Here is a 14,476-nt window from a genome sequence, read left to right as displayed (position 1 = left end):
TTTTTACTTCATCGTAAATATCACGTGGTACCAAAAGAATTTTGCTTTCTCTTTTCATTATTTGAATTGATGTATGTTTAGTGATTACATGACCAAAAACATACTTCTTTGCGCATTCGTTGTAACAATGCAATATTTTACCGACAAGTAAATTTAATTTCCAATCTTCAATTTCTCTTTTCCGAGAAACAATGTTATAACGACTCCATTGAAGATATTTAGCATCCATAAATTTGTTCCAAAGAATTTCAAACTCCCTTCCTTTAAATTCCATGAAAGAATACTCCTTGAAGATTTTCACTAGAGTAAAAGTGGGTGCGCTTGCATTTGTCGAACAGGTATGAAAATAAAATGAAAGAGCTAAAGTAACACGACCTTCTAAAAACCCGCTTTTACGGTGATGCACGGGAATTTCATCTCTATGATGGGCAGAAATGTGTATTCCAATTTTATTACAACCGGGTTTTCCGCATTTCTGACACTTTTCAATACTAAAAGCGTCATCATGGCGTTTGGTTCCTTCCGTGTCTATTGTAAAAGCTTGGACCATATTTGACACCACATTAAATTTCATCAGATCGACTTTAGGTTGGATTGCTTTTGATAATATTTTAACTATTCTACCAAGGGTATAATCACGTGGCTGTCTCCAACTATCTGACATTTCTCGCATCCTCTTCATTTCTTTTGACTTTTGAAATAACACAAGATCATCAACTTCAGCATTGTCTAGACACCATGGATTATTCGGAACAAAATAAGTTTCGGGAATATTTGCATCAATTCTTTTGATTTGAATTATATTTTTTGGGAGTTCTACTACAGTAGCCACAAATAATTCCGGGTCGAAACGTTTTTCTGCTGGATGACGGTAATTACACCTATACCCGAGTTTGCATGATCCATAAGTCATATAATTTCGACATGTTTCCATCGCTAGAGTCGATGTGAGAAGCTAAAACGCTTGGAGTGTAGAAATCACAGACAACTTTTATATTTTTACTAATTTTTGTCTTTATTTACGTAAAACATAAAATAATATAATGAAAGAAAACAAATTGACTCGCTCGTGTGGCAGACAGGTATTATTCATACGGAACCGAAGGTTGCGTTCAGCATGATTTGCAATGAATGTCATATGACTTTCAATGGTTTTCCTAGCAACAAACGATAAGAGTAAGTACAATACAGTATACAAATATATATATATATATATATTACGGCCGCTGTTCACGAATACCCGAGACATTGGCAAGATATATACATTATACCGGTACTTGATTACACAAGAAAGAAGGCAAAATAACTTATGAATAAAGAGCAGACAATAACTTGTCCAGACAGTGTTTACCGTTCTTATTGTAAAATACTAACGTGCATTTCAGCATTTGCAATGAAAATTATATATTAATCAAGTAGCAACACTCAGCAAGATGTGAATTCCTAAATTTCTTTTTCCGGCTAAAAATATTACAAACAAGCAGATACTTCAATTTAATATTTAAACAATCTTAACTGCATGGAAAAAGATGAATATATATATTAGACCAAATCAGAGAAGCACAAAACCCTGTCAGCCTGTTCAACAAAATCCTGAAAATGACGGAACTACGAGACAAACTTGCGCAACAATCTAAAGTACCACAATGAGGCGACAAAGAGCAATAAATAAAATGACGGCTAAGCCATCATTTACAATATATATATATATTATTTTGCAACATTTATGCTTGTAGTCATCATTTCGGACTTTTTTCAGACTTTCGGACTTTTTTTTTCTAGTCGTATGGATATAGTGTAAACTCGGTATGCTTGAGCACTAATATCATGATTTGTAGCATTCGAGCATATGAGTTATGTGTATAAACAAACAGTACTGGCCAGCTTCAATTGATTTACATAAAAGCGTAACCCCAATATATATCTCAAAATTAAAACCTTATATATAATATTGACCCATTTTTGTCTATCTTATAGGTTAACTATGAGTTTTTTGCTTCAAATAAAAATAAGTTCTTCCAAAAATAGGCAACATAATATATCAAATGTCCTGATTGCCAGAGCTTGAAATTGTAGTTGTGTAAGTTTCTAGTTTTTGTGGTTTTAAATCGAACATTTTCCACATTCAATCCGAGGATAATCATAAAAGTTATACCCACGCACCTATGACTGACTACCTGGCAAACTAGAGCTTGGTTCAAAATACAAGTGTTATTGTTAAGAAAAAATTGGTTTGAACACTCTGAATAAGTAACTTCACGGATTCTAGTTTTCACTGATCTTTTATTGGAATGAAAATTGCGTATACCGAATGCTATTGTCTATACATCACAAGTACATCCCTTCGCAAACCCATTATGCATCTTTCTTTGTTTCAATCAGCAACTAAATTTATATCAGATGTGTTGCGTTTAATTAAGTCCCAGTTGTGACAAAAATCAAATACTATCTTGTTAATTATTTATCATGATATGTCGAAATACAGTTAAATAAATCATAAACTAATGAAGAGCCTTGCTTGGTCGAGATTAAATAAAGTCGATAACTTGAAACAAAGAAATTGACAAACTATGTGTTTATTGTTCTCATGCTGTTTCTGAAAGTGAATATGTAAGAATTATTTGAAGGCACAGCAAATATGCGTTTATTTGACTATTGCGACAACAACAGGTGGCTGACATTCTGAACTTTGTTAATTGCATATTCAATTGTTTTTATAACATTTTGAAATATGAGGTATTAAATATTGACACTTTCAGTGATTGATAATGAAAAACTGGCGTCAGGACCAATATTTTCTCAGAAAAGTTTTCTGAGAATTGTATTCGAAACCAAAGTTTCAGCCACTACAGCAATAATTTTTTTTGCCCAAGAAGCGCTGAATCCATCGAGTAAGATAAGTCTGTTAGTAAGAGTGTTGGACTAGTTTTGTTGGCCTCGCAGGTAAGGCAGATCGGGTACAAATGTCATGTCCATGATCGCGTCAAAATATTCCTATCGCGTGCCACACCACGTTCGAACATTTTTGCTATTGTGAACAAAATCCCGTAAAACAAAAAATATGAACAACTACTTACTGAAACAATTTAATGTCATGGAACCTACTACTTTGGAACCGATTCTAGTGGAGAAAAATGTTAGGCTTGAAATGAAAAATAGCGATGCAGAACAACTGTTACATGGTTTCCTCAGGAATATAAAAGAACGGAAATTCCACCCTTTTTTTACAACCACGAACCAACACAAATATAAAAAAATCTGTCATCAACAATAATTATCATTGATGAAATGAGATAAAAATTGTCGCATTGGAATTATTTACTTATTGTCAATGTACGCATAGACATAACCACTCGGATAACAGAAGGCAAAGACTTCCTTTATCGAAGGAAATATGCAATGCTGGAATTAACCCTACTTAGAGTGCTGGAATTAACCCTACTCGGAATTAACCCTACTTAGAGTGTTATAGTCATATTATTATACCCGTTGTTTGGATAGTCTTCTCGGCCATGTGAACATGTCTACATACCGCGAATATAATACTTTTGGAACATGGATCTGAATCTGAAAGTAGAAGAGTTCATTTACCACAACATATCAGTACAGAAATGTTTTTGTGGTTCTGACATTGCTTTGGCAAATTGGCGATGAAAGGTTAGAACAGGGTCGTCCAACCTGTGGCCCGCGGGCCATATGTGGCCCGCGGAAGCATTTTGAGTGGCCCACGTTGTATTTTTCAGAATTGAATAAAAATAATTGGAGTAAAACAATTTTTTGAGTGATGTAGTATACAGAGATGTGATACAAACCATTTGTTTATTTTCCTGAATTGCGCTCTGCCAGCCCTTTTAAACGAGCCATTATGGCCATTTTTATTGGAAACCAACTGGGAGGAGATATCGATAAATAAAGGTGCCATAGCCGCTTACACACTTGGTCTTTTACTACTCTATATGACGTTATCGCAAAACAAACGAAGCCATTCTCAGATTGAGAATTCGTTAAGGAATGTATATTATGTATTGTTCGGGTTGCCAACGTTTTACGTCCGGAAATAAAAACAGTGTTTGCAAAAATAGCCTGTCAAGACGGACAATAACTCTTCATGTCGAAGAGCTTGAGAACTCTATAGCGGAAACTTTAATTGCAAAAGCGGGAAAATTTCCATCGTATGCCTTGGAGCTTGCTCAGTTGGCAATCTTCTTGCGGGGAGTTAATAATGATTTTTAAATTACCGCAGATCTCGCAGCCATTGCCACTATTAAGCGTACGACTAGAGGCATTGGTCTGTTGGGAGCTGTGATGAAAAAGATCTATCGTATTAGCTTGTCTTTGGAGAAACTTTCGGGAATAACTACTGATGGCGCCGTATCAATGGTTTTCATTAACCTGTATTTAGTGTAGCAAAACTAGAATTTAATGCCATGTTAAGTGGCCCGCGCAATTATTAGAAAACTTAATGTGACAAAATGGTCGTCCCTGGGTTAGAACATGTTTTTGCCGAACAATTCGTGGCATCGAAAAATGCGATTTTGGTGATATTTCAAAAATCAGATACAGCTGGAGTCATAGTTATAAATATACAAAAACAAAATAAGTTATCATGACTATGATTTATCCTGGATTGCATTACACTGAAAAGCCCCAGGTTCCAAACACTTCAAATTTTATTATATACATCAGTTTTCTGTTCATATGTAACTATTAAAAGAAAGTCACGCTTTAAAAAAACCATTGTGATGATTGTTGTTTCTATTTGTCGTCCTTGACAACGAGCAATCCGAGCACACACATTATTTTATATGAGTTCCTTATTATATTATTCTAAACTTGAATTTAACAATTTTTTTGGAATTATATTCCAATGGGAATCCCATGGGATGGGATGGCATGGGACAGGCATAAAATACTACGATATGGGGTGGGAGTGAAAAGATGTCCCATGTACACGCCTACTGATATGCAATAGTTGATTGGAAGGAACGTGGTGTTTGTTCTCTGTTCAGTATTCGCCTCACTGAATTTATAAATCGCTCGATCTGCTGTTCTTTATCTCCTGTTTCTCTCCAATATTCACATTGCAACAGGTTCTGTTTATGTTAGGTATGATGGTATATTGTTAGAACTATCATTTTTAAGCATTTATGATATCATTTTGTTATTTTTTATTTCACAATTTGAAGTTAATGTGTCCTTATAATATCCTAATCTTGTTTTCCAAAATGAGTAATTAGACTACAAAAAACTTGTTCATTAGTTCGCAATATACTACACTTATTAATAAATCATGACGTTGAAAAAACTACAACGAATTTTCAACAATTTGGTTTGTGAATAATACAATATGGGGTATATCTTAATATTTATAATAATGTTGTACAGTTGAATTGATTGATTCAGATAACAGATAACGAAATACACTTAAAACTTAACGCCAGTGTATGTGATGAAACCGAATTTTTAACTAACATAGAATTTTAAAACAAAGACAAATATCTCTTGAACGAAGATGTAAAAACACGTCATCAATTTTTTCGCATAAAACGTATCATAAAGGAAAGAATATCATCAACGACCCTGTTTTCAGCAAATAACATGCGCTATTAGCAATAAGCGGTTAAAAGCATTGAAATCCACAGTAAATATCCTTGTGTCTTCGAAATACGATCATGTTTTGTAAGATGCCACTTCAACGTCATGAACTAAAAGTTATTTTCAGAACAATTTTCTTACAAGTGTTTTTGATTCTAATACTAGTAAAAATTCAGCGGAAAATTAAATGAAAAAACAAGTAATCATTTTTGTTGGAATAAAAATATATATTTTCACCGACATTACGGTCAATGAATCTTCATAACTCATCCATACATGTGTTACATGGTAATATTCTCAACTACACAGCGAATTTAGTTAATTAACTGACATTATTTGATGCTTTCTGTCAACATTTTTCATCTCAATCAGGCTTTTCTTACGCACTGGAGTAGTTGTTCAGTTGTTGTTTATTTACTTACTAGTTTTTGAAGCAAGAGCACTAGAAAGCACTAGAAATACGCTATCCGAGGTTGCATCGTCTCCATTATCAGTGTTGAAGGCACCAGTGATGAAGTATAGATCTCATCGTGAATGCTATAGGAATGGCAGTCAGGATTCAGCAAATGCATTATTTCCAAATCTATCGAACCAATAACTATAATCAGGAAATTCGGCACACAGCAACAATAAATATTAGAAGTCATAACAGTACTATACCTGCCAGACTCAGGAATCCGAACAATCTGCAACATTACTTATTTTCAGAAGAAAACAAAACGGTATAAATCGTTTCACCCCTTGAATTCCATGTGACACAATTCGGGGGCATAACTGTATCTATGTATCTCTATATTTATAAATATATATTATTCAAATTTCCCGAGACAAGTTTTACAATAACGTTCGCGAGTCATATTCACAGGGCTTACTGTACATTGATGCAGAAGCAAAACCCGCGTAGTTTCCTGAAGTAGGAAATGGTTTGGTAGGTAATTAGATCGCCTGATTTTCGCAATGTCGTTAGCAGGCTTAAAATACTAGTGGTTAGAACAGAACGTTGAACGTGCCTACGTTGATGCTGAGCCATAAAGATTCAGTTTATGCTAAACTTAAGGGATGTTTTGTAAAAAGCAAAAAAAAAAAAACACTGCCGCCATCGCACAAAAAATTAGTAATTATCCTGTTAGAGTTAGGAATGCAAATTCAAATTTTCAGATCATTTCTAATCCTAACCCAAACTGGGCAATGACTAATCTTTTAATATTAAAACGTGACTGGGTTGTTTTTAAACCGAAGGCGTTTTTTCGAAAATATTTGAACGCGCCCATTAATGCGTTATCAGGGCGCTGTAGACGTTGTATATGATTGATATCGCGACCCAAAACAGGGTCGACTGAAAATTTACTTGGGTCGATTGCTTTTTTCACTAAAAACTTGAAAGTTACTAATTTTATTTTATAGTAAATTTCATTGTTTATTTTATATTGTTTATTTGGTATTGAAGTGTTGCTCAATAGAAACGGCATGTATGGGGAGTATCTTTACGTCAAAACTTAGCAGCATTTATTTCGCTAAGTTAAGCCACACATCGATTTCAAAAACTCGCTAACGGCACACGCGTTCAGTTTTCTCACTTCAAAGTAATTTCTGAGGAAATAAACTTTAAATAAAATTGATTTTTTCATATTAGTCATTTAATTTTGGTCATAAAAGTACTACACGTTTAGTTAATCTTTGAGCATATCCTTGGGTCGTAAGATTTTACATTTTTATCATTTTTTTGAGTCGCTTGAAAACAAGGTTGGGAACCACTGTTTTAAAGGATGTCAGTTATAGCTTATGCAGATCTTTCATGACTAGTTATTCAAAAAATAGAGATTACTTGGGGGTAAAAACGCGTGTTATGCAACGAATTAAAAATCCGTCTGAAAATATTACCTGAAAAATATGATATCGAATTGAAAAAATGCTGAAATGGATGACATAAGCAAAATTCCATAGAAACAATTACGTTAGTCATATCAGAAAATTATCAATTATTTGATCTATCACGATGCTGAAGCATCTATTCGTTCATTAAAATTTTTATTTTTTTTTATTTTTATTTTATTTTTTTAACTAGATTTATCAGTTCAGGCAAGTTTTACCTGTACATGCAAGACATAAAGAAAGAAATATTTGGTGGAATTTCTTCGTCTGTGACCCACCTGTGGGTTTTTAATATATATTGAATAATATAAGTTTTATTGCCAGATTTAATGACCAAAAAATGCAACTAAATTTATTAAGAAAATCCACTCAAATTCAATTTCCGCTTATTATACAATCTCAATGTCACAATGACAGTGTAAAAATGTGGTAAAAAATTTGTGAAACCAACAAAGTCATGAATATTTTATCTCGTGTTATGTCGTATTTCAGAAAATATAGATCAAGTGCCTCTGGCAATATTAAAGAGCACTCAAATACAAATTTAGTGACGGACTTCAAAATACATGTTTTCATATATTTTTTAGTGTTTGCTATGTACTTGCTATAAATGTTGTTTACGATTTAAAATTCAATTTCGTAACATTTAAAAAAATCCTATTTGTATCCTCATATATATATATATAAATTCATAACGATTGATCCCAACTTATATTAAATTTTTTCGTTGGTTCACTCGGTTGAGGAATCTGAGTATGCGATATTGCATCGAGGAATACTTCTTATTATACAAGATAGCCAAAATTGTGTAGATTCATCAATTCAAATTGATTTTTATGAAATTTTAGGAAGTAGGAAAAACGATTCAAATTAAGATATTTTATTAGTTAGGGAGTTTAGATCTATTAAACATATGTATGGCTAATGTAAAACCATTTCCACAACCGAAAGGTTTGCAATTTGAAGTATTGCTAACGCTACGGAAACTAGTATAGTATATGTGCCTAGGACGTGACAATCTGGAGATATGGAAGTGTTCGTAATTAGTCTCACTTGCTGATTTACGACAAGGAATATACAAATGAAAAAATAAACCAGCAGTATTATCAATGCCACATTGTTGTTTATTTATTTATTACCGATTTATTATCTTTTTGAACGTTATGATGTAAAGAAATAGTATGTCAGTATGCAATAAGTTGTTTTCAAATTGTTTGAGCTTTGTCTATCAAAATATTCATGTTGATAATAAAACACTTGAAGGAGTTCAACTTTCAATTGATTTTAACTGATTTTTGCCTGTCTTTCTGATATTAAATAGACAGAATGTAAAATATTATAGTTTTTGAACTAAATCGCAGGTTCTCGGTGAAGCAGTTAAAGACGATAGCCGCCTACTGATATTTTACAAATGATAATAATTTCAGATCAGCTATTTTGTATACCGTATCACCATGGCCCAAGAAATACCTGAAGCACTCAGGGCAAAAATAATTAGAAAAATAATGCACTATATACTCTATTCTGTAGGATCGAGATTATTAAAGCGTTTTGCTTTTTGCTTCCAAAGTAGCCAATCCTTAATTGTACCTATGATTTCGCTACAAAGGAATATTTGCCTAGAAACTTCTGCATATGAAGCGTACATATTGCCGTTTATTAGTCGACATATCCGTGCGTCTTAATCCTTATTTCACACTATTCGTTCGCTACAATTGGACAAGAGATATGGTTTTTTAAAATTGAAAGTTAGGTGCAATGCCAAACAATATTCTGCTAAAATACGGTAAAACTAATTATTAAGTTTAAATTCGTAACAAAAGAAGCATTTAACCAAATTTTACCCGCTGTGACTGCTTATTGGACACGAAATGTACATATGGATCGTTTTGATAATACGTTGTTGTTGATCATTATTCATTCATTGATCATTCTGTCAGTATTCTTTTATTTCTTCTTGTGAAAAAAATAGATTTTTAGTTCGACTACTATATCAATGGCTATTTCTAGTGATTAAAGATTGTTGATTGTTGTAGTCGCTAAATAACTTTTATTTATTCCTAAATGTACTATGAGATCTGATATTTCATCCCAAATTTCAATGTAATATTTTTGTTCATGGGAACACGGGTTTTAATTCGCCAATCGTGACGGCTGTCTTGCGTTTTGATTTTTCAAAACCTTGCTATGCAAAACTCGAGAAATTTTTTTGATACCGTTGGCACACGCGCTGTAGGTTGCGAGTCGAATCATTTAGCATTTTAATTCACGTTGGCACAAGACGCGTGAATCATCATTCTCACCTGTTAAATCTGAGGCAGTCTGGGTACTGATACTAGTAGTAAATGGTCCGCAATTTTAGATTCGTTCAGAATGAGGAAATTGTGAGTAGAATATTTTGTTTTTACCTTCGTGTCCAGACATTTGAGCATTGCACTGATGTAAATTAAAACCAGTTTATTTACATTACAAGTTATCAATTGTTTGGTGATTAGTCTATTTAAAACATTAACAATTAGGTTTAACCGAGTGTCGGCATGTCTGAGACGGAAAGTAAATATTGTGAATTTGATTATTAATCAATCTAACGAATCTAACTGCAGCAACAGTATTGATCAGGTTGCAATGTAACGTTTGTTTGTATGTGACTACTTGCTAAATACCAGTACCAAAATCGTGTTTCAATTCACGTTTTAAGCTTTGGATAAATACTATAATCTAGTTTGCTCAAATATATTACCAAGACTAATTTCACTCAGTGCTGAGGATCGGTAAAAATCAAACAATAAACGTGAACAAGAGAGGCTTGTGTAACAATTTACAGTTGCCTCATTTGTCTACACTGGACTCTGACGTTTTTTATTTAGATTTTGATTTGATATTCACTGTCTATCACCTTTCAATACTTACTAATGTGTAAAATTGACTGTAATTTATGGATGAAATACAGTCTGAGAAACAGAAATGTAAAATAACACTTTGCTCATTATAATGATATTGTTTTTCTACTCTAGTGTATTTAGAAACTGTAAATTTCAGTTAGCATGGCATCTAATGAGTCGGTCAACTTGACACCAAGCAAAATATTGATAAACAGAAACCTTCACACAGAAAAGTCGTTTCAAGAAAAATACAGTTATATCGAACCTAAAGAATTATGCTTAAAAGAAAAAATATCAAAACTTGTGCGACCAAAAGAAAACAACCTCGTGGAGGCGACCAAAAAATTTATTCTTAGTGTTGTACCAATTTTATACTGGTTACCTCGATACAAATTCAAAAAATGGTTTCTTGCAGATTTCGTCAGCGGACTAACTGTAGGAATAATGCACATCCCTCAAGGTATGTTTAGTTTTTCAGAATAGTTACGGATCAAGTCCATGTCAGATTTAAAAATAATTCACGCAAGATCGTACCCGAGCTGTGTAAAGAACCTCCCACAAGGAGGGCACATTACCATAGACTCCAATTCATGAATAGCCAATGATAGGGACATATGTATTAGTGCCTTTCAGTTTTTTGCCTATTTTTGGATATCACTCAAATTAGTAGTATTGATTCAAATGTTTCACAGGCATGTCGTACGCTCTTCTGGCCGGGCAACATCCGGTTTATGGACTTTACAACTCATTCTTTCCTGTCATTCTGTACAGTTTGTTGGGGACATCAAGACACACTTCTATGGGTAAGTGTACTTTGGGACGTTTTGTTCTTACTCTGAATAATAATAAGATTTTAGTCTGACCAGTGAAATCTATTACAAAAATCATTATGAAATGCTTTAGTCTTCGATCTCCATTGTTATCTTCATTCAACTTTCACGTACACCAACCCGTCAAATATAAGAACAGTTGTCAAATTATTGTATGCGTTTCATATATTTTATATCACATGTTTCAATATTTAATAGTTAGTATTCTATTCGTGGTATAGACAGGTGGACATGTTTCTAATTATTCTAGGAACGTTTGCTCTGACTAGTTTGATGCTGGGTAATGCCATGGCATCACTGGCTCCTGATCCGGTGTTTGACTTAGCAACGGGGAAGACAGCGGATGGACTAAATGAAGAAACAGCGTGGAATGCAATTTACGATAGAAGAATAATACTTGGATCAGCAGTGATGTTTATAACAGGAATTTTTTTAGTGAGTTGATTCAGAATATTTTGAATTTTTCGACGTTGAAAGTTGGTAGTTTAAAAATGGGTTATCATAAATTTTTTTTTGATGGATTTAATCTAAATATTTTTTTTTTCAGAATATTTGACGCTTAGCCTACTGTTCACACAGATTTGTCTTAGTTTTCTATCTTAATGTGGTGTGGCTATCCTAAAGTGGCTACGACAGTCAATTAATTGTCGATTAATTCAATAAACACTATTTTTTTTTTCAGTTTGGATTGAGTATTCTCCGTGTTGGATTCGTCGTGGTTTATTTATCAGACCCCATGATTTCTGGATTTACGTTTGGTGCTGCGGTACAAATTCTGGTATCACAATTCAAGAGTTTGGTCGGAGTAAGCATAGGAAGTTATGCGGGACAATTGAATCTTATTTGGGTAAGAAAGTAGAGAAAAAAAAAATTAAACTATTAGGAATTTTTGAGGCCTGATGATATCGCGATTGTCGATATAAAAAGTATCTTGAAAATTACTCAAAAGTTTAAAATCTTTGATATGACATCAATAATGACTCCTACATCAAAAGTCGTATCTGGATTTTTGATTGAAAAAAATTCGATACTGGCTTTTTACTACGAGCTGTCTGACACTGCCACATTTGTTCCGTACACTGGAAATTAAATCATTTGGCGTTGGAAATCTCGACTATGATACTCGATTTCAAGAACATCGAATTTTAATTCTGAATCTCAGATAAAATTTTCAGCTTCGTCGCAATATTTAATTTATTCGACTCCATCTATGCAAGTTCCTATGCGTGCATAACTAAAAAATACACTATTTTATCATTTCAGATGTTACGGGACTTGATTCTTGCATTGATCAATTTAGACGAAGCTGGTAGAACCAAGACTTCCGCCACCGTTGTGATTTCTGTTATTTGCATTATATTTCTGGTGATTTTAAAAGAATTAAATGTAAAATACAAAGAAAAAATACCACTCGGACTTCCTTTACCGGGGGAGATTGTTGTGGTGAGATATTTATTTTTGAAAGTCACCAATTATTAATTTCTCTCTCTTCTTTTTCGGGAAAAGTAATTAATTAAAAAATATTTATTTTGAGCAGGTTATTGTTGGGACAGGGATCTCGTACGGTGTCAACCTCGCAGAGAAATATGGAGTTAGCATCATTGGAAATATTCCGAGCGGGTGAGACTTTTCGCAGCAATGAAAATTAACATACTACTCATACGAACCAATCTATCTGAATTACCTGAAAATATTATAATATTAAAGTGATCTTGAGTCGTGAACGTCCCCACGATGTGCGACATCATTAACAAAAACTCGATTATGAATTTAAACCTTTTCAAATATCATGATACATATATTGGTAAAATTGGTTTGTAGATAGTAAGTAATTTTTTACTGATTCCCACAGAATACCAGCACCAGTGTTGCCGGCTTTTAATGAATTGTCATCTCTTATTGGATACGCAATACCGATAGCAGTGGTTGGTTATTCGGTATCGGTATCCATTGCAAAAATATTCGGAAGTAAATTTGGATATGAGATACGTCCGAATCAAGAACTTGTTGCGTACGGAGTCAGTAACACAGTGTGTTCGTTCTTCTCCTGCTTTCCAGCATTTCCGTCCATGTCACGAAGTTGTGTACAGGTAAAATATGTACAGATATTTCCTTCATTTACCTCAAAATATCCTATAGTAATATGAGAATGCTATTATATCAGTTATCATTTTTCATTTTGTTCCTCACTAAAAACAGCCCTGTATGAAATATATTTACAGTTTCATGATTCAACAAAACCATCTTTTTGACCAGTTCGGCTCAGCTTATCTAGAATATCGTACCAGGGTATATTACAATCCGACTGCACAAATATAAGTCTATATCTTTTTGAGCATGAGAATGTTTAAGCACTTCTCTCGTTTTTATTTCAGGTTGAAAGCGGGGGGAAAACTCAAGTTGTTGGTCTCATTGCTGCCGCTATCATTCTTCTTGTGCTACTTGTTATTGGTCCTCTTTTCAGCAGTATACCAAAAGTAAGATATGCTTGTGCTTCACTTACATTCATACGTGTTTTGAGCCATCGTTCACCCAACAAAGAGCTCCTCGGGGCTGGGTATATTCGTGGACTATCATAAAATATTCATATTTACCACCATTGCAAAAAATCTAGATGGATTATGCAGTATATGAGTCTTACTTCAAGATTTGCATCAACTGAAATATCAAAAAAAATAATGAAACGTACAAAATAACCAGGGCCTTGAAACAGATAGTTTAGCCACTGAGAAGACCTGTTACATATTTTAACTCACCTACGACATCTTGCCGTTTAGTCAATTATTACGGCCTATGATTTAAATGAAAGAAATATTCGAATTTGGTAGTAAGACACCGTCTTCTAGAGCCCGGGGATCTATATTCGATTTGCCTACGTCTTGCAGCTAAATGTTAAGAATGTAAAATCTAGCCTCTGTGTCAGTCTGTTTGTTATTCTCCCCTGTTCAGACTTACTACTGTCTCAGTCAATTTTACATACTTGATGCTGTTTCAATTTTTAAGTAGGTAAAATAAAACTTAAAATCTCAATAAACCTTCATTCTATTTTCAAGGCTTGCCTTGCTTCCATTATTTGCGTTGCTATGAAAGGAATGTTGAAAAGAGCATTAGCTTTGAAGGACTTATGGAAGGTTTCAAAATTAGATTTTGCTACGTGGATAGTTGCTGCTCTCAGTACTATTTTTTTGGACGTGGTAAGGATTGTTAAATTTATATCCGTGTCTGCCTATTTAAAGAATCATTTGTCGACTCAATCTAAAATTATGTATGAGAGGCGTCTACTTATGAAATGTTATA

The 14,476-nt window shown here is 33.6% G+C and overlaps 1 protein-coding gene across 1 annotated transcript; it reads left to right on the top strand.

The window, feature by feature from the left end:
* Nucleotides 1-10,490: 10,490 nt before the first annotated feature.
* On the top strand, nucleotides 10,491-14,373 carry LOC144419457 (solute carrier family 26 member 6-like; the record flags this gene model as incomplete). Its single annotated transcript, XM_078109821.1, has 9 exons — nucleotides 10,491-10,809; nucleotides 11,042-11,152; nucleotides 11,430-11,614; nucleotides 11,862-12,026; nucleotides 12,443-12,622; nucleotides 12,717-12,799; nucleotides 13,032-13,269; nucleotides 13,555-13,656; nucleotides 14,233-14,373. Coding segments are annotated over exons 1-9 (1,503 nt in total), but the record flags the coding sequence as incomplete, so codon positions are not given.
* Nucleotides 14,374-14,476: the final 103 nt, after the last annotated feature.

The sequence above is a fragment of the Styela clava genome, unplaced genomic scaffold, assembly GCF_964204865.1.
Source record: "Styela clava unplaced genomic scaffold, kaStyClav1.hap1.2 HAP1_SCAFFOLD_362, whole genome shotgun sequence".
In the NCBI taxonomy this organism is placed as follows: domain Eukaryota; kingdom Metazoa; phylum Chordata; class Ascidiacea; order Stolidobranchia; family Styelidae; genus Styela; species Styela clava.
Note: the sequence above shows the minus strand (reverse complement) of the source record. Positions and strands in the feature narration are given on the sequence as shown.